The 20,615-nt window shown below is 39.4% G+C and overlaps 1 protein-coding gene across 2 annotated transcripts in view; it reads left to right on the top strand.

Moving 5' to 3' along the window:
* The first annotated feature begins 15,034 nt into the window (after window positions 1–15,034).
* MKS1 (MKS transition zone complex subunit 1) overlaps window positions 15,035–20,615 on the top strand; it is an 18,298-nt gene continuing 12,717 nt past the window's right edge. For both annotated transcript variants that reach the window (XM_007124308.4, XM_024127937.3), the window contains exons 1-8: window positions 15,035–15,161; window positions 15,575–15,684; window positions 17,044–17,114; window positions 17,588–17,743; window positions 18,796–18,893; window positions 19,080–19,208; window positions 19,473–19,577; window positions 20,018–20,126. In XM_007124308.4, coding sequence (XP_007124370.1) covers window positions 15,082–15,161; window positions 15,575–15,684; window positions 17,044–17,114; window positions 17,588–17,743; window positions 18,796–18,893; window positions 19,080–19,208; window positions 19,473–19,577; window positions 20,018–20,126 — 858 coding nt within the window. In that variant the 5' untranslated portion in view covers window positions 15,035–15,081. The remainder of the gene's footprint in view (window positions 15,162–15,574; window positions 15,685–17,043; window positions 17,115–17,587; window positions 17,744–18,795; window positions 18,894–19,079; window positions 19,209–19,472; window positions 19,578–20,017; window positions 20,127–20,615) is intronic.

Raw genomic sequence — 20,615 nt, forward strand, 5'->3', positions numbered from 1 at the left:
AAAGAGAAAAACAAATACCATATGCTAACACATATATATGGAATCTAAAAAAAAAAAGGTTCTGAACAACCTAGGGGCAGGACAGGAATAAAGACGCAGACGTAGAGAATGAACTTGAGGACACGGGGAGGGGGAAGTGTAAGCTGGGACAAAGTGAGAGAGTGGCATGCACGTATATACACTACCAAATGTAAAATAGATAGCTAGTGGGAAGCAGCCGCATAGCACAGGGAGATCAGCTTGGTGCTTTGTGTCCACCTAGAGGGGTGGGATAGGGAGGGTGGGAGGGAGACGCAAGAGGAAGAGATATGAGGATATATGTATATATATAGCTGATTCACTTTGTTATACAGCAGAAACTAACACACCATTGTAAAGCAATTATACTCCAATAAAGATGTTAAAAAAATGTAAGATTGTTTGATGATTACTGAGTTGTAAAAATTCTTTGTTTTTCTGGATATAAGTCCTGTGCTTTGCAAATACTTTTATCAGGTATGTGTTTGGCAAATACTTTTTTTTCCAGTCTGGTTCTTTGTGTGTGTGTGTGTAAATGTTTTGCTTTTATAAGTGTCCATATTTCCAAAGCAGCTGTACCATTTTGTACTCCTACTAGTAATTTCATGAGTCCCAGTTTATCTATCATCTATCTATCATCTATCTATCTATCTATCTATCTATCTATCTATCTATCTATCTATCTATCTATCTATCTATCTATCTATCTATCTATCTATCTATCTATCTATCTATCTATCTATCTATCTATCTATCTATCTATCTATCTATCTATCTATCTATCTATCTATCTATCTATCTATCTATCTATCTATCTATCTATCTATCTATCTATCTATCTATCTATCTATCTATCTATCTATCTATCTATCTATCTATCTATCTATCTATCTATCTATCTATCTATCTATCTATCTATCTATCTATCTATCTATCTATCTATCTATCTATCTATCTATCTATCTATCTATCTATCTATCTATCTATCTATCTATCTATCTATCTAACATTTATATATGAGATAGATATATGTATATAAAACGTATTCTTTTTTGTTTGTTTGTTTGTTTTTGCGGTACGTGGGCCTCTCACTGTTGTGGCCTCTTCCGTTGCGGAGCACAGACTCCGGACACGCAGGCTCAGCGGCCATGGCTCACGGGCCCAGCCGCTCTGCAGCATGTGGGATCTTCCTGGACCGGGGCACGAACCCATGTCCCCTGCATCGGCAGGCGGACTCTCAACCACTGTGCCACCAGGGAAGCCCTATAATGTATTCTTTATCCATTAATCTGTTTTGGACATTTAGGCTGCTTCCATGTCCTGGCTATTGTAAATAGTGCTGCTGTGAACATTGGAGTGCATGTATCTTTTTGAATTAGAGTTTTCATCTTTTCTTGATATATACCCAGGAGTGGGAGTGCTGGATCATACGGTAACTCTATTTTTAATTTTTTAAGGAACTTCCATTCTCTTTTCCATATGGCTGCACCAATTTACGTTCCCACCAACAGTATAGGAGGGTTCCCTTTTCCCCACACTCTCTCCAGCATTTGTTATTTGTGGATTTTTAAATAATGGCCATCCTGACTGGTGTGAGGTGATACTTCATTGTAGTTTTGATTTGCATTTCTTTAATAATTAGCGATGTTGAGCATCTTTTTATGTACCTATTGGCCATCCATATGCCTTCTCTGGAGAAATGTCTATTTAGGTCTTCTGCCCATTTTTTTATTGCGTTGTTTGCGTTTTTGATATTTAGTTGTATGGGCTGTTTGTATATTTTGGAAATTAAGCCCTTGTCGGTCACATCATTTGCAAATATTTTCTCCCTGTCTGTAGGTTGTCTTTTCATTTTTTTTATGGTTTCGTTTGCTGTGCAAAACTTATAAATTTGATTAGGTTCAATTTGTTTATTTTTGCTTTTATTTCTAGATAAGGATAGTTTTACTTCTTCCTGTTAAATTATGCTTTTCATTTTTTTTTTTTTTGCCTTATTTCACTGGACAGACCTTCTAGTATAAAGTTAAATAGAAGTTGTGATAACAAATACTCTTCTTGATTTCCAGTCTTCAGGAAAGTGTTCAATATTTTATCACCAAGTATGAAGTTAGCTGTTTTTATGTGGATATATGCTTTCAATTATCCATGCAAATACCAAAGAGTGGAAGCTCTGCATCATATGGTAACTTTATGTTTAATATGTTGAGGAAATTCCACTGTTTTCCAAAGCAGCTGCACCATTTTATATTCCCACCAGCAATGTATGAGTGTCCCAATTTCTTCATATCATTGCCAACACCTTTTATTTTCTGTCTTCTTATTATAACCATCTTAGTGGGGTGAAATTTGCACTTTGTGGTTTTGATTTGCATTTCCTTTATGATCAATGATGTTGAACATCTTTCCATGTGCTCATTGGCCATTTGTATATCTTCTATGGAGAAATGTATACTCAGATCTTTGCTCATATTTTTACTTGAGTTGTGTATCTTTTAATACATATGATTTGTAGGAGTTATGTGTATATTCCAGATACAGGTCTCTTGTCAGATATATGGTTTGAAAATATGTTCTCTCATTTTGCCTTATTTCACTGGACAGACCTTCTAGTATAAAGTTAAATAGAAGTTGTGATAACAAATACTCTTCTTGATTTCCAGTCTTCAGGAAAGTGTTCAATATTTTATCACCAAGTATGAAGTTAGCTGTTTTTATGTGGATATATGCTTTCAATTATCCATGCAAATACCAAAGAGTGGAAGCTCTGCATCATATGGTAACTTTATGTTTAATATGTTGAGGAAATTCCACTGTTTTCCAAAGCAGCTGCACCATTTTATATTCCCACCAGCAATGTATGAGTGTCCCAATTTCTTCATATCATTGCCAACACCTTTTATTTTCTGTCTTCTTATTATAACCATCTTAGTGGGGTGAAATTTGCACTTTGTGGTTTTGATTTGCATTTCCTTTATGATCAATGATGTTGAACATCTTTCCATGTGCTCATTGGCCATTTGTATATCTTCTATGGAGAAATGTATACTCAGATCTTTGCTCATATTTTTACTTGAGTTGTGTATCTTTTAATACATATGATTTGTAGGAGTTATGTGTATATTCCAGATACAGGTCTCTTGTCAGATATATGGTTTGAAAATATGTTCTCTCATTTTGTAAGTTGTATTTTCACTTTCTTGATATTGTCCTTTGAAGTGCAGAAGTTTTGAATTTTGATGACATCCAATTTACTTTTTCTTTAGTTGCTTGTGTTTTTGGTGTTGTATCTAAGAAGGCTTTGTAGAAGTCATTCTAACAGGTATGAGGTGAAATCTCATTGTGATTTTGATTTGCATTTCCCTGATAATAACTGACATTGAGCATCATGTACTTGTTGGCCTCTGTATGTCTTCTCTAGAAATGTCTATTCAAATCTTCTGCCCATTTTTAATTTGGATTGTGTGTTAGGGAAGAATTTTTTAAATTAACAATTCAATTTCATATAGCTCTTCTCAGATTTTATATTTATCCTTTAGTAAGATTTAGTTTTTGTTTTTCCAGGAATTTGTCCATTTCATTGAAACTGTTTAATTTACCGACATATAATTTTTCATAGCACTCCCTTATTATCCTTTTTATTTCTGTAAGGTCAGTAGTAATGTTCCTTACTTTATTCTTGAATTTAGGAATTGTTATGTCTGCTTGATGGAGTAGACACTTTTATCATTGTAAAATGTCCTTTGTCTCTATAACAATGTTTGTCTTAAAGTTTACTTTACCTAATATTATTAGTCGAACTATTCTAGCTCTCTTTTGGTTACTGCTTGCATGGTATATCTTCTCCTATCAATTTACTTTCAACCTATTTGCGTCTTTGAATCTAAAGTGTCTATTATTGATAGCATATGATTGGATCATGTATTTCCAACCCATTATGCCAGTCTCTGCCCTTTGATCAGTGTGTTTAATCCATTCACATTTAATATAGTTACAGACAAGGTAGAATGTACATATGCCATTTTGCTATTTGTTTTCTATATGTATTCTGTCTTTTTGTTTTCTGTTCCTCTATTACAGCCTGATTTTATGTTAGATATTTTCTAGTGTACCCTTATCATTTCTCTTTCTTTCTTTCTTTCTCTCTCTCTCTCTCTCTCTCTCTTTCTTTCTCTCTTTCTTTCTTTCTTTCTTTCTTTTTTTCTTTCGAGTTATTTTCTTAGTGGTTGCCCTAAGGATTACAATTAACATATTAAAATCTTAACAATTAACAACTTAAATTAATCTAATTCATATTAATTCCAGCTTAATTTCAAGAACCTTGCTCCTATATAGCTCTTTTCTCTGCCCCCTCTTTTATACTATTAGTCATATAAATTGCATCTTTATTTATTATAGGATCATTAACAGTTTTAAATTCTCACTTTTAGCAATTGTCATTTAAATCATATATGAGAAAAAAAAGACTTACAAAAAATTACGCTTTCTTATATTTGTCTATGTAGTTACCTTTACTGGTGTTCTTTATTTTCATGTGACTTTGAGTTCAGTCTTTTGTCCTTTTCTTTCAACCTGAAGGTCTCCCTTTTAGGGAAGATCTGCTAGTGACATATACTCTCAGTTTTTGTTTTTTTTCTTGGAGTATGCCTTAATTTCTCTGTCATTTTTAAAGGATGGTTTTGCTGGTATAGAATTTTTGGTTGGCAATTTTTTCTTTCAGCACCTGAAATATATCATACCACTGCCTTCTAGTCTCCATATTTTCTGATGAGAAATCAGCTGTTAATCTTATTGAGCATTCCTTGTACATGAAAATTGCTTCTCTCATGCTGTTTTCCACATTCTCATTTGAGTTTATACTGCTTGGAGTTCATTAAGCTCTTTGGGAATGTAGATTAATAGTTTTTACATCAAATTTGGGAAAATTTCAGCCATTATTTCTTCAAATATTTTTTCTAATCCTTTCTCTCTCTCCCCTCCTTTTGGGACTCCCATTATTTAATTGTTGGTATACTTGATTGTGTCCTATAGGTCTGTGAGGCTCTGTTCATTTTTGTTCATTCTATTTTTCTCTCTGTTCCTCAGAATGAATTATTTAAATCAGCCTATCTTCAAGTTTACTGATTCTTTCTTCTGCCAGTGTTCATGTGCTGTTGAGCCTCTCTAGTGAATTTTTCATTTCATTTATTAATCTTTCCAACTCCAGAATTTATATTTGTTTCTTGTTAAAAAATAAGTTATACTTCTTTACTGATATTCTATACTTGGTGCAACATCATCCTCATATGTTCCTTTAGTTCTTTAGATATGGTTTCCTTGAGTTCTTTGGACATATTTTTATAAAAATTACTAGATGCACATAAATATTCCAACTATCTGTGCTCTCTCAGAGACTATTTCTATGGACTGCTTTTCTTCCTCTGTAGGGACAATACTTTCCTTGTCTTGTAAGTTTTAGTTGAAAACTGGACATTTAAAATAATATAAAGTGGCAACTCCCTCCCTCCTTTCCAGGGCTTCTTGTTGCTCTTTGTTGGTGGTGATGCTGCTGCTTATTTGTTTAATGACTTTTCTGAACTAATTCTGTAAAGTCTGTATTCTTTGTCATGTGTGCCAACTGAAGTCTGCTTGGTTGGTTAGCTTGTTGGTCAGCTAATGACTGGATAGAGATTTCCTTAAATCCCCTAAACCAATAAGTCTCTCAGCCTTTGTCTAAGGCTCTCTGAACATGTTGAGATACACTGTCAATTTTTTGGCAGACAGTTTCTAACTCTGTCTTAGCCTTCACATCATGATTGTCAGAGCCTCAAGATCAGCCAGAGATGAGAGATTCAGTCATCTCGCATCTTTCCTGGGCATACACACCTCCCTGCACATGTGCATGACCTAGATTCCCAAGAATATATTAGAGCTTTTGAAAACTCCCATGAGCTTATCAGTCCCCAGTTTTTCCTTTCAAGTTTTTTTTTGATAGTTTCTTGTTTATCTCAGGTATTATCATCATCCTAAGCAGCTGCAGTATTAAACAATTGCCACTCATTCCTTTTGACACTACCCTCAGGGAAAAAGGCTAGTCACACATGAGTTTATGCTGGGGAGAGGAGAGAAGGAATAGGACAGCTAAAATGCCACAAAGCTCACTGTTCTTACTGAAATTTGGCTCTCTTTTTTCGATAGATGTTCTTTGGATTGTTTCAAGAATTTGGTCAATTTGTAGAGTTTTGAAAAAGTTGAGTTTGATAATTTTTGCCAGGGTTCTCATTGCTTTATGGAAGAGTGAATTTTTAAAGACCCTTCTTTCACCACTCCAGAAGTGGCTTTTTTAAAAATGTGTTTTTATGTTTTTGTCTTTGGGGTTTTTTTGGCCATGCAGGATCCCAGTTCCCTAACCAGGGATGGAACCTGTGCCCCCTGCAGTGGAAGTACAGAGTCCTAACCACTGGACCACCATGGAAGTCCTGGTTTTTATGTTTTTAATTGTATTTCATAAATTTATGCTCTTATGTTTATTATTTTTCCCCTACTTCTTACTTAGTTTTGATTTTCTCCTCCTAGTTTATTAAAATTGAAATTTAGATCACTGATTTGAGAGCTTTTTTTCTTACAGAAGCACTTCATGCTATAAATTTCCCTCCAAGCACTGCTTTAGCTGCATACCCAACATTTTGATATATCATGTTTTCATTTTCACTCAACTCATTTCCTAATTTCCATTATGATTTCTCTCTTGAAAAATGGATTATTTAGAAGTATGTTGTTATAAACCAAATACTTGGGAATTTTCCAGATACCTTTCTGTTTCTGATTTCTAGTTTAATTCTGTTGTGTTCTAGGAATTTATTTCATGTGAGTTCAGTCCTTTTAAATTTATTAGGATTTGTTTTATAGTCCAGAAATGGTCTATCTTAGTATTCCTTGTGCACTTGAAAAGAATATGCTTTCTGTTGTAGAGAATGTCTGTTGACATTCTACAAATGTCAATTTGGTAAAATTTGTTGATAATGTTGTTCAGGTCTATATACTTACTGATTTTCTGTCCATGTGTTTCATCAAGTACTAAGAAAAAGTGTTGAGAAAGAGGGATCAAGATGGCAGAGTAGGAAGAGCTGGAGCCCACCTCCTTCCACAGTCACACCAAAACTACAACTACATGTAGAACAACTCTCTTTGAGAATGACCTCAAGACTAACAGGACAGCACTTCTACAATTAAGGATATAAAGAGAACTAAAACACATCAAAATGGGTAAGAGGGACAGAGACACAATCTAGTCAGGACCCACACCCACACCAGCCGACCCAAAAGCAGAAGGGGATATCACAAACTCAGAGATCCTCCCCAAGGAGTGAGGGGTTCGAGCCTCACTCAGGAACCCCAGCCATGGGGACTGCCACCAGGAAAATGAGCCCCCTTAGCTGGTTTTGAAAACAAGTGGAACTTATGACCAGGAGAGCTGGAGGGCTGTAGGAAACCAAGACTCCACTTTTAAAGGGATCACATATAAACTCACTCAATCCAAGTCCCAGTACAGAGGCAGCAGATTGAAAAGCACCTGGTTCTCTGCTGGCCTGTCAAGAATACACCAGCTTCTCCTGCAGCCTGCACTGGGCTCCAGCTCCAGCATCTCCACCTCAACTGTCAAGGCAGTGGCCCCTGGCATGCACCAGGAGAAGTCCCAGCCTGTGCAGGGCTCTGGCCCCAGCCCCTTGCCCTCTGCCCCCTGCCAAGGTTGCAGCTTCCAGAACACCCCAGAGAAAGCCCTTGCCCATACCTGCTTCAGTTCCAGCCCTCCCACCAAAGCCACCAGTCACACACAGTCTGCAAAGGGATGCTCCTACACAAAGACATGCCTTCAAGGCTGGTAGAGGTAACTGTTTCACCTAATTCATAGAGATAAAAACACAGAAAGTTAAACAAAATGAGAAGACAGAGATATATGTTCTAAATGGAAAGACAAGATAAAACCCCAGGAAAAAATCCTAATAAATAGAGGTAAGTAGTTTACCTGATAAAGAGTTCAAAGCAATGGTCATAAAAATGTTCACTGAACTCAGGAAAAGAACAGAGGAACACAATGAGAACTTCAACAAAGAATTAGAAAATATAAAAAAGAACCAAATCAGAGGTGAATAATACAGTAACTGAAATGAAAAATACACTTAACTTGGAAACTTTAAAACAAAGACTATAAGAAAATCCAAAGAAGTGCATTACATACTGAATAAGGTATCAATAGAAGAAGAGGATATAACATTTGTAAACATATATACACATAGGGGCACCTAAATATATTAAGCAAATATTAACAGGTATAAAGGGAGACGTTACAGTAATATAATAATAATAGAGAACTTTAATGCCCTATTTACATCAATGGATGTATCATGCAGACAGAAAATCAATAAAGAAACATTGGCCTTGGGACTTCCCTGGTGGCACAGTGGTTAAGAATCTGTCTGCCAATGCAAGGGATGTGGGTTGGATCCCTGGTCCGGGAAGATCCCACATGCCATGGAGCAACTAAGCCTGGGAGCCACAACTACTGAAGCCCACAAGCCTAGAGCCTGTGCTCTCCAACAAGAGAAGCCACTGCAATGAGAAGCCTGCACACCGCAACGAAGAGTAGTCCCCGCTCGCCACAAGAAGAGATAGCCCTCACGCAGCAACAAAGACCCAACACAGCTATAAATAAGTAAATAAATAATAAATAAATAATAAACAAAATAAAAAAGAAACATTGGCTTTAAACAATAAATTAAACCAGATGGACTTAATAGACATTGATAGAACATTCCATCCACAAACAGCAGACTACACATTCTTTTCAAGTGCATATGAAACATTCTCCAGGATAGATCACATGCTAGGCCACAAAACAAGTCTCAATATATTTAAGAAGATTGGAATCCTATCAGTCATATTTTCCAACTACAATGGTATGAAACTAGAAATCAGTTATAGGAAGAAAACTGGAAAAAATACAGACACATGGAACCTAAACCACATGCTACTAAAAAGCCAATGGATCACTGAAGAAATTAAAGATGAAATTTTAAAAATTCTGTGAGATGAATGAAAATAGAAACACAACTTTCCAAAATCTATGGGACACAGCAAAAGCAGTTCTAAGAGGGAAGTTCATAGCAATTCAGGCCTACCTCAAGAAACAAGAAAAATCTCAAATAAAGAACCCAACTTTATACCTAAAGGAATTAGAAAAAGAACAAACAAAGCCCAAAGTTAGTAGAATGAAAGAAGTAATAGAGATCAGAGCAGAAATAAATGAAAGAGACTGAAAAAACAAAACAATAGAAAAATTCAGCAAATCTAAGAGCTCTTTTTTGAAAAGATAAACAAAATTGATAAACTTTTAGCCAGACTCATTGAGAAAAATAGAGAGCCCAAGTAAAATCAGAAATGAAGAAAAAGAAGTTATAATCGATAACACAGAAATACAATCATAAGACAATATTATGAACAACTATATGCCAACAAATTGGACAATCTAGAAGAAATGGATAAATTTCTGGAAACATATAATCTTCCAAGAAGAGGGAATGCTTTCAAATGCATTCTATGAAGCCAGCATTACACTGATATCAAAACCAAAGACACTACCAAAAAAAAAATTATGGGCCAATATTCCTTATGAACATAGTCACAAAAATTCTCAACAAAGTATTAGCAAACCAAATTCAATGATACATTAAAAGAATCATACATCATGATCAAGTGAGATTTATTCCAGGGTTAATAGGATGGTTCAATATCCACAAATCAATCAATGGGGAAAAGATAGTCTCTCCAATAAGTGATGCTGGGAAAACTGAACAGCTACATGTAAAAGAATGAAACTAGACCATTTTCTCACACCATATACAAAAATAAGCTCAAAATGGATTAAAGACATAAATATAAGACCTGAAACCATAAAACTCCCATGAAAACATAGGCAGTACATTCTTTGACATTGGTCTTAACAATATTTTTTTGGATCTGATTTCTCAGGCCAGGGCAACAAAAGCAAAAATAAACAAATGAGACCACATCAAACTGAAAACCTTTTGCACAGTGAAAGAAATCATCAACAAAATGAAAAGACAGCATGTTGAATGGGAGAATATATTTGCAAATGATATGTCTAAAAAGAGGTTAACAGTAAATATCCAAAATATATAAAGAATTCATACAACTCAATATATAAAAAAACAATTTGATTTAAAAATGGGCAAAGGACCTGAATTGGCAGTTTTCCAAAGAAAACATGCAGATGGTCAACAGACAAATGAAAAGATACTTAACATCACTAATCATCAGGGAAATGCAAATCAAAACCACAATGAAACATCACCTCACACCTTTCAGAATGGCTATTATCAAAAAGAGAACAAATAACAAGTGTTGGTGAGGATGTGGTAAAAAGGGAATCCTAATGCACTTTTGGGGGGAATGTAAATTGGTATAGCAGGTGTGGAAAACAATATGGAGGGTCCTCAAAAAATTAAATATAGAACTACCATACGATTCAGCAATTCCTCTCCTGGGTATTTATCTGAAGAAAATGAAAACACTAATTCAAAAAGATATATGCACTGCAATGTTCATTGCAGCATTATTTACAATAGCCAAGGTACGGAAGCAACCTAAGCGTTCAGTGATAGATGAATGGATAAAGAAGGTGTGGCATATTATACACAATGGAATATTACCCATAAAAAGAATGAAATCTTGCCATATGCAACAGGATGCATGGACTTACAGGGTATTACGCTAAGTGAAATAAGTTAGAGAAAGTCAAATACTGAACATTTTCACTTATATGTGGAACCTAAAAAAGAAAAAAGTATAATACAACAGAAAAAAACAGAAACAGACTCACAGATACAGAGAACAAACTTGTGGCTGCCAGAAGGGAGGAGTGTGCAGGGATGGGCAAAATAGGTGAAGGGGATTAAGAGGTACAAACTACCACTTAAAAAATAAAAGTCACAGGGATAAATGTCCAGCACAAGTAGTATGGTCAATAATATTGTAATAACTTTGTATGGTGTATAATCTATAAAAATATTGAGTCACTATGTTGTACACCTGAAATTAATATAATATTATAATATTATTTTTAAAAAAGAAAATAAATAAATGCTTGTATTACAAACAAAAAGAAAAAAGAAAAAGTGTTGATATCTCCAACTATAATTGTGGATTTCTTTCATTTCTACCAATTTTTGCTTCATGTATTTTGAAGTTCTGTTATTAACTGCATAAGTATTTAGGTCTCTTATGTCCTCTTGATGAATTGATGCATTTATCATTACAAAATATACCTCTTTATTCTTGATAATATCCCTTGTTTTGAAGTCTATTTTGTCTGTTATTAATATAGCCATTCTAGTTTTCTTTTGATTAGTGTTTGTTTGGTATATCTTTTTCCATCCTTTAACTTTTAAAAACATTTTTTTTCTTTTCCTGCTTTTTCTTTTTCTACTTTTGTTTTCTTCCAGTTTTATTGAGATATAATTGACATACAGCACCGTGTAAGTTTAAAGTGTATAGCATAATGGTTTGACTTACATATGTCATAAAATGATTAATAAGTTTAGTGAACATCCATAATCTCATACAAAATTACAGAATACAAAAATACACATAAAAAATTAAAGAAAGAAAAAAATATTTTTCCTTGCGATGAGAATGCTTAGGATTTACCTTCTTAACAACTTTCACGTGTAACATACAGCAGTGTTAATTATATTTATCATGTTGTACCTTACATACCTAGTACTTATTTTTATTATAACTGGAAATTTGCACCTTTTGACTGTCTTCATCCAATTCCCTCTCCCCCCACCCCACACTTCTGGTAACCACAAATCTGATCTTTTTTCTATGAGTCTGTTTGTTTTTGGAGTATAACTGATCTGCAACATTATGTTAGTTCCTGTTATACAACATAGTGATGTGATATTTCTATACATTTCAAAATGATCACCATGGTAAGTCTAGCTTTGATCTGTCACCATACAATGATATTACAAAATTATTTACTATATTCTCCACAAAGTACATTTCATACCCATGACATTTATTTTGCAACTAGAAGTTTGTACTTCTTAATCTCCCTCATCTATTTCTTTTCTCTCCCCACCTCCCTCCCCTCTGGCAACCTCCTATTTGTTCTCTGTAACTATATCTCTGTTTTGTTTGTTCACTTGTTTTATTTTTTAGATTCCACATATAAATGAAATCATGAAGTATTTGTCTTTCTCTGACTTTTTTCTCTTAGCATAATACCCTCTATAACCATCCTGTTGTCACAAATGGCAAGATTTCATTCCATTTTTTTAACTTTTAAAGTATCAATGTCTTTATATTTAAGGTGAGCTTCTTGTGGACAGCATATAGTTGGATCTTGCTTTTTATCCAATCTGACAATTTCTGCTTTATGGTGTGTTTATGGCCCCTTCCTCCATCTTCAAAGTCAGGGAGAGAGAGAGAAAAGCAAGAGTCAAGTCTATTATTCCTCATAAGATTGTTCCATTTCAGTAGGATCTCTTCTCTGGACCAAGGTGAGTTCAAGGGATAGTTATTAGGCATAAAGCATAGACACTGTGGGACCCAGAAGAATTTTTGAAGAACTGTAGTGATATTCTTCTGCTTTCCTAAAGTCTTGTAGTGGGGAGAGCCCAAGTAAGTTATAAAGTACCAACTGGAGAGGGGAAAGAGAGAGCGATTGGACTGTTATGATATAGCTCAGATGTGGCTGGTTTAAGATAGAAAAAATTGGGGTTGGGGGTGGGAGTAGATGTAAGGAGGCAGCACAGTTCAAAGGAGAGCCCATAGGTTTGAGTCAAAACATTCTGAACATAAGCCCAGGCTCTATACTTCTTGGTCATAAGACTGAGAAATACAATTAATGTCTTGGTTTATAAATATGTGAAATGGAGGCAATATCTACCCTTTGTGATGGTTTGTGTAAGTGTTTTCTAGCCAAAAAAACAAAAAACCTCCAAATAATGGTTCTATTTTAGGGAGAACACATTAAATGTCAACTCTGAACCTTCCTGACTGGGGATGGGGGAGGAAGGGTTGCTGGGGGTGGTACAAAGGATTTTGGCCTTTATGCTATATAATCCAAACTTTTGATGTTTAACAAGAGGTCAGTATATAAATGTAGTGGGGATCAGGCTACTCTTGATATCAGGGTACAAACTCCTTCCAGAATCTAATAAAAGCCATGAATTCTTTCCAGAAAATGGCCCCCACAGAAATCTAGGGAGGTTTTTTTTAATTGACATAGAGTTGATTTAGAACATACTAGTTCAGGTGTACAACATAGGGATTCAATATTTTTTATAGATACTCCATTTAAAGTTATTACAAAATAATGGCTATATTTCCCTGTGCTGTAAAATATATCTCTGCTGCTTATTTATTTTATACACAGTAGTTTGTATCTCTTAATCTCATACTGTTATCCCCTACTGGTAAGGGAAACAGTCAATAGACCCCCTGAACTCTGCTCATGGATCCCAATTTTAAGAATCCTGACTTATACCAGTAAATAAGGAGAATAAAAATCTAGTCTACCTGTATAAAAATAATTCAACTATGGTTAGACAAATAACTTATATTTCCATACCATGTGGTACAGTACCTACTTTGCCTATAATTATGTCAGATTGACTTTGCTATAAGTTTGATTTGGTATAAAACTAAACTGTTGGTACAGGCTCCACCTTTATCATTTGTTGTTCATGTGGCACAGTGCTGCCTATTCACAACTTTGAAAGAAAAAATTAGAGTGGCTTTTCTCGTAAAAGCTAATATTCTGCCTCCATGGTTTCACCTGTTGAAATAATTATTTCCCAGATTGGCAACTGTGTGCTCTTATAGAATAAATTGGTAGGTGAGAGGTCGTGAAGCAGAGTGGAAGGTGTTCAGGCTTCAAAAGAGAGACCTGGGCTGGAATTGCAGCTCCTTCACCACTTACTAGAGTTCAGCCTTCAAGCTCTGGCCTTCAATAACTTCACTGATTAAATGAGAATAACAAATACCTACTTGAGGGGTTTCTAGGAGGATTAGGGACAATACAAACCAAGCGCCCAGGCTGTATCAGATCTTAAATAAATAGGGCTATTGTTACGGTGAGTCTTTAGTGTTACACAACAGCAGCTTTGTTGCTTAGGGCGCCCAGTGCCATATAATGAAACTGGCATGAGATTCTCGAGTTCAGGGGACAATTGCCTACTCTGTTGAGGAAGCAGCAAATGTCAAAGGCTGAAAATTGTTGACATTCTCAAGGTGTCAGGGAGCTAGACTCAAGGTTATGGTGTGTCCTGCCTTTGTCAGTCCAGTGAAGCACGCCTTCATAATGGCATTTTGTTGACTTTTCCCAAGGCCAGTGAGATATCTAAGGTGGCTTAAAAATCCGGAAATAACACACGCAGGGGAAAACCCAGTGCAATAATGAATCTTTTCCTTCCTTACTGTTAGCTTCCTTGTTTCTTCTTTCTCTGGTTCAGTGAATGCCAACACAAGGATTAATAAAATCTTGACACTTTTTTGTCTTCTTCCAAGAATATATTTTCATGTCTGGGTAACCATCATCGCCTCCCCTGACTCCTTTGGGAAGAATGGGTGCATTCTGTGAGTCACGTCCACCGATTAGGAGGCCAAAGTTTCCCTGGATTCAGTGGAAGGCTGTGTCGTGTGGTGGAAAAAGTAGTAGTTGAGAACTCAGGACGCTTGGGTTTGGTGTCCATCACCATTTCTGTCTGAATCTGTATAAAAGGGGCCTATAGCGCTGCTTTAGTTTCCTCATTTGTAAAGTGCATCAAGTCTGGCCTTGGGTGTGAGTGAGCTCTGTTCTCACTCAGGATCAGCGGCAACCCTGCACGTGCCCCAGCCAAAGCGTGCGCTGACACCAACTGGCCTGCGCCTGCAACGGGCGAGGTTCTGCCGCGCCGCGTACGGAACCGGGTTCCCGCCTCCCTAACCCAGCGTTTCCGTTGCCAGGGGAACTGGGGCGGTGCGCTTTCCGGCGCAGTCGCGCGCAGCGCAGCTGTCATGGCGGAGACCGTCTGGAGCGCTGACACCGGAGAGGCCGTGTATCGTTCTTGGGACCCCGTGCGCAACCTCCGCCTCCGGTAGTCTCATCACCCCAGAGCCCCGTGCTTTTATGCTGTCAGATAATTAGAACCTGAACTTTACTTCTTGTTTGCTGGGACCCTCGCTTGCGTTTGCAGTCCTGACCGCTGTCACCTCGTCTCCCCGCGTCTCCCTCACTACCCGGCACCCTCTTCACTCACAACTTCCAGACCCACCCTTTCAGGACCCTGCCCCTCCCAAGTTTCTCGAGGCCCTGTGTCTCCAATACACTCTCCCATCGTCTTCTCCTTAGGGCCCCGTGCCCCACTCACATCCCCTCTGTCGCCTACACCCCGCCACATTCTTGGTAGCCGTACCCTCTTCTGAGTTTTGTTTCCCCATCTTTGCTCTGCGTTCATCTCCTGGTTGAGTGTTTTGTAACGAGTATTTTGGGCTTCTCTTTTCCTGGCAGAGTCCACCTGCAGAGAATCACATCAAGCAACTACATCCATTACCAGCCTGCCGCCCAGCCCGGGAAGGACCTCATAGACTTGGCCACTTTTAGGCCTCACCCATCCACCAGTGGGTGAATGGTGGTGATGTGGCCGCTTGGGGATCTGGGGAAGGGCCTAGGGCAGAGGTTACCTCTTAAGACAGAGTAGACCCAGGTCTATAGTCTGAGAAAAGGTATAGAGAGGTTGGGTTTATTGTCCAAGGTCACAGGGCTGGTAAATATTGAAGCCAGGATTTGATCCCAGGCAATTTTAACTGCTACATTATGTTGTGTAAAATTGAATAAGGCTTGATTCCTGCCATCAAGATGCTGATCCGAATTGTGGTCAAATGTAGGGAAATAGCAAATACCATACTTTAGGTATGTTATAAATTTGCCTGTCAACCTAAATACCATTTGTGGCATTTTTTTTCTAAGAGAAAATATCACTCCAAGCTTGAAACATACAACTAAGCACTTTTTAAAACAGCTTAAAAATTGGGGTCTGAAAAAACAAACAAACAAACAAAAAAAGGGCTTCCCTGGTGGCGCAGTGGTTGAGAATCCGCCTGCCGATGCAGGGGACACGGGTTCGTGCCCCGGTCCGGGAAGATCCCACATGTCCCCGAGCGGCTGGGCCCGTGAGCCATGGCCGCTGAGCCTGCGCGTCTGGAGCCTGTGCTCCGCAAAGGGAGAGGCCACAACAGTGAGAGGCCCGCGTACCGCAAAAAAAAAAAAAAAATTGGGGTCTGGAAAATGTACATATTAACACCATCTGTGTTCTAGCAGTTTTCCTTATCTGGGAAGCCAGAAAAGTGAGGAAGAGAGGACAGTGTGTTTGTGTTAGGTCACTGGTCTCTCTGCTTTTGTCGTTTCTGTTCAAAAATATTCCTGGGCAAGAGTGTGAGCTGGCAGGTTGTGAAGCATGTGTCTTTGAAAAAGGCATACTCAGCTAGGAGTGTGTGTGTTAGACTTGGTTCTTTTAAAAAAAATCAGTTATATGTCTTTCCTTTTCTCTCCTGATACTTGGTCTCTTAAGATTATAGTGTTTGTGATTCTAGCTATATGGCCTCAGGAATAGTGAAGATAAAAATGCCACAGTTCCTGTCTAGCAAATGTAGGCAATTGGGACTGAGGAAGAGCTATTCAGCCTATATCTAATAAATGTCAGCTCTTGACACTGAATTAGATCAAATAATTCCTGGAAGGTATGACTTCCTTTTATTCAAATCAGAGTAGTGATTAAGACTTCTTGGGTCCTAATCTTGGCTTCTACACATATCCGCAGCCTCTGTAGAGTAAGTCTAGAGTGAGTGCTTCACAGATCAGTGAACTCCAGCTGGTTTTGTGGCAAATATAAGAGCAGGGACTTTGGTTATAACCAACCACAGAGCAAGAAGTGGTGCTAGTTTGGCTCAAACATTTGACTCACTCTGTTGTCTTTGGAGGTGGACACCGCCCGGAGGCAGATGAAGAAGAGGAGGTCGTGATTGGGTGGCAGGAGAAGCTCTTCAGCCAGGTGAGCCAGTGTCCCTTATCTGCTCAGTCTGCCTCCCCCTGGTCCACCTCCACCTGACTAGTCACAGGGAAGGATTATTGATACATATTGCTAAACTGACTTCCAGAAAGCTTATAACAGTTTATACTTTCCACTGTTGTGCTTATGGGGTCAATGGAATATAGTGCCTGCCACTACCCAGTTTTATAATCCTGGGTAAGACACTTTTCGTCTCTGGGCCACGTACCAAAACAGCAGAATTACTGTTTTGGTATGTCAATTCTGTAATAGCAGAATTGAATTAGACTATCACTGTGGTTCCTTTTAGCTCTAACATTCGTTGGCTCTCCTGTCCTCCATTAGTTTAGATAAACGACAGTTGGCTATGAGAACATGTCACATTGCACCAGCGCTGTAGAACTAATTTGACCAAACTGTTATAGGAACAAAATTTGACATATTCTCAGTAGAACTTTGTTTCCTTGTGACCTCAGTTTGAAGTAGATCTGTACCAAAATGAAGCAGCCTGCCAGAGCCCTTTGGATCATCAGTACCGCCAAGAGATTCTGAAGCTGGAGGATTTGGACGGCAGGAAGAACCGACGAATCTTTACCTACACTGACTCTGATAGATACACCAATTTGGAGGAGGTAGCATTCTTTCCCAAGCACCGTAGCTCCCTTCACCTTTGTCTCCCCTAGCTTTCTGGCCTCTCTGTGTGTTAACTGAGAAGCCTGTTAAGGGGATACAGAGCTTCTGGCAGCCCAGCTGGAGTAGGTGGGCACGGTCTGCAGGTGGTGTGCCTGCTGCTCCCCACTCCATCTGCTGGAGGGCCTGGGGGAGCCCGCAGTGTCTCTAATGATAGGCTTGCAGCCTGTAAACTGGGAGAAGCAGCCACTGGGTTTGACTTCCTCCGTGCATCATGAGATCAGACAGGTGGATGGAGTCTAGAACCATCTAGATAAAGTTCATCATGGATTCAGCCCAAACTGAATATATGGGTTTGAAGAAGAATTCAGTACTGCATGGGGAATGGCTTATATCCTCAATTTGCCTGTGACAGCATACCCTCGTGGACTTGTTTTACATTTGCTTCTGCATATTCTGTCTTGTTAGTGAGATTTTAAACTCCTTGAGGGAGGAGAATGCCTCTATTTTCTGATTTTTGTCTATGACCTTGTAGATCTCTCCAAGGAGCCAGGTGTTAAGTGAATGTTTTTGAAAGGTTGATGCTTATATCAGGAAAGCTGTGGGTTGGTAGCATGTAGAGTTTGGGTTGTCCGTTTTGGTAAAGAAAAGAAAATTACAGGTAGTGTTCAGTTACCCATGGGAGGGTTTTCCACAGAATATTTGTGCTACACTTCGCATCTTCCAACCACCTAGTGATGTCAACACCTACCAGGCAGACTCACCAAACTTTTTGTTGGTATGTGTTTAGAGGTTGCAGGCTCATTTTAAGATTAGCATAAATAAACTCACTTCTCAAGGATAATGTGCTGCTACAACCTTCGGGCAAACCAAGGCTTGGTTGGGCTCTTCTTTGGGCTGTTTGTGCCACTGTGCCCGCCGTCAGTGTGATTGTGAGGTGGCCGTGATCTTAGGTTCGGGTTCTGTGTGAAGTTTCAGAAGGAAGACTTCCCTCCAGGTCCTTGGTCCCGCATGGCCCTGAGCAGGCTTACACTGGGCTCCTCTCTTTTCCCAGCACTGTCAGAAAATGACCACCGCAGCCAGCGAAATGCCGTCATTCTTGGTCGAGCGAATGGCAAATGTCAGGCGGCGACGGCAGGACAGGCGAGGGATGTGAGTGCAAGCGTGCGCAGGGCCGTGGCGGCCTCTGGTCCGTCCATGCCTGTGTTCTCGGTGTGCCCGCCAACTCGAGCGTCCCATCCTGCAGCGGGCCTCCACCTTCGTGTGCTCCCCTGAGCTCCTCCTTCAGGCTGTTTCGGGGGGTGCCAGGGAAGTGACCCTTCCTGTGGTGTCTCCCAGGGAGGGTGGCATCCTTAAGTCACGAATCGTCACCTGGGAACCGTCAGAAGAGTTCATCCGGAAAAACCACGTCATCAACACCCCTCTTCAGACCATGTACATCATGGCAGACCTGGGGCCCTATGGAAAGTGAGTGAAGCTTCTTACTGCCCAGCTCCGACCTTCATTCTTTTCTCCTGTCACTAACCATCACTCTCCTGTTACAGTCATCCCAGGTATATGGGAGGGAGGGATTTTTTTCCTTCTTCTTTTTCTTTGGAAGAGAGTATTTTACCATGACAATTCTCACTCCAGCCTCTGTCCTCTCCCCTGATGTGTCCTGAATACCTCTTCCTCTTTCCCTGGAGGTGGGGCAGCAGTCTTGAACCCTGGTGTTAATTCCCTGTTTTCTAGGCTTGGCTATAAGAAGTATGAACATGTCCTCTGTACTCTGAAGGTGGACAGTAATGGTGTGATCACCGTAAAACCTGACTTCACTGGCTCCAGAGGACCCTACAGGTGAGAAGAGGAAGAAAGGGATGGCGGAGACTGGCATTCCTTTCCTTGGCTTCACTTCTTGCCCCAAGTTGAGGAGATTCTCTGAAAGCCCTTCATGTGTTCTAACTTTCAAATTCCCAGCCACTGGCTCATATTCTGTTCCAGGTCATAGACCCTTAGGACACTGGGCATCCTGTTCTCAGAAAATATGCACCTGCACTGATTTGAAAGTGATACCTTCATCAGTGTAGTTAAGTGAAAATAATACTCTCTGCTGCTGCGTGTAGGGACAAATCAAAACTGGGAGAGATGAACTAGCCAGGTCTTCTCCTCTGGGCTGACTGTTCCTCATCTTACGTCTTAGAATAACAGAGCTGTAAATCGGCTCATCCCTGGGCTGGGTCTGGAGGGCCCCACCTCCTATTTTCTGAGTTAGTCCCGTTGTGGCTTTGACCTTACAGAATCGAGACGGACGGGGAGAAGCAGGAGCTGTGGAAGTATACGATTGACAACGTGTCCTCCCTTGCACAGCCTGAGGAGGAGGAGCGGGAACAGCGTGTGTTCAAGGACGTAAGTACTGGTTCATTCCGAGAACCAGAGAGCTGGGAGCTGAGGCCGCGGTCGAGGTTGGGTCAGCAGGGGCAAGGCCTTGCTCTTAGTGGCCTCCCCTGACTTGGGAAGCACTGCTGACATATCAGATATGAGGTTTCGATCCTATTATAAGATCATCATAATAATGGCCATTTATTTGAGCATTTACCATGCTCTGTGCTAGGCGCTTCACATACTTTATCTCATTCAGACTGTACCACAAGCCTTTGAGGTGAATATTTTTATTATTACCGCTTTATAAATGAGGAAATGGAGATCAAGAAGCTAAGCAGGGTCTTCCCTGGTGGCGCAGTGGTTGAGAGTCCGCCTGCCGATGCAGGGGACACGGGTTCGTGCCCCGGTTCCGGGAAGATCCCACATGCCACGGAGCGGCTGGGCCCGTGAGCCATGCCCGCTGAGCCTGCGCGTCCGGAGCCTGTGCTCCGCAACGGGAGAGGCCACAGCAGT

This window comes from Physeter macrocephalus, chromosome 14, assembly GCF_002837175.3.
Source record: "Physeter macrocephalus isolate SW-GA chromosome 14, ASM283717v5, whole genome shotgun sequence".
Taxonomy (NCBI): Eukaryota; Metazoa; Chordata; class Mammalia; order Artiodactyla; family Physeteridae; genus Physeter; species Physeter macrocephalus.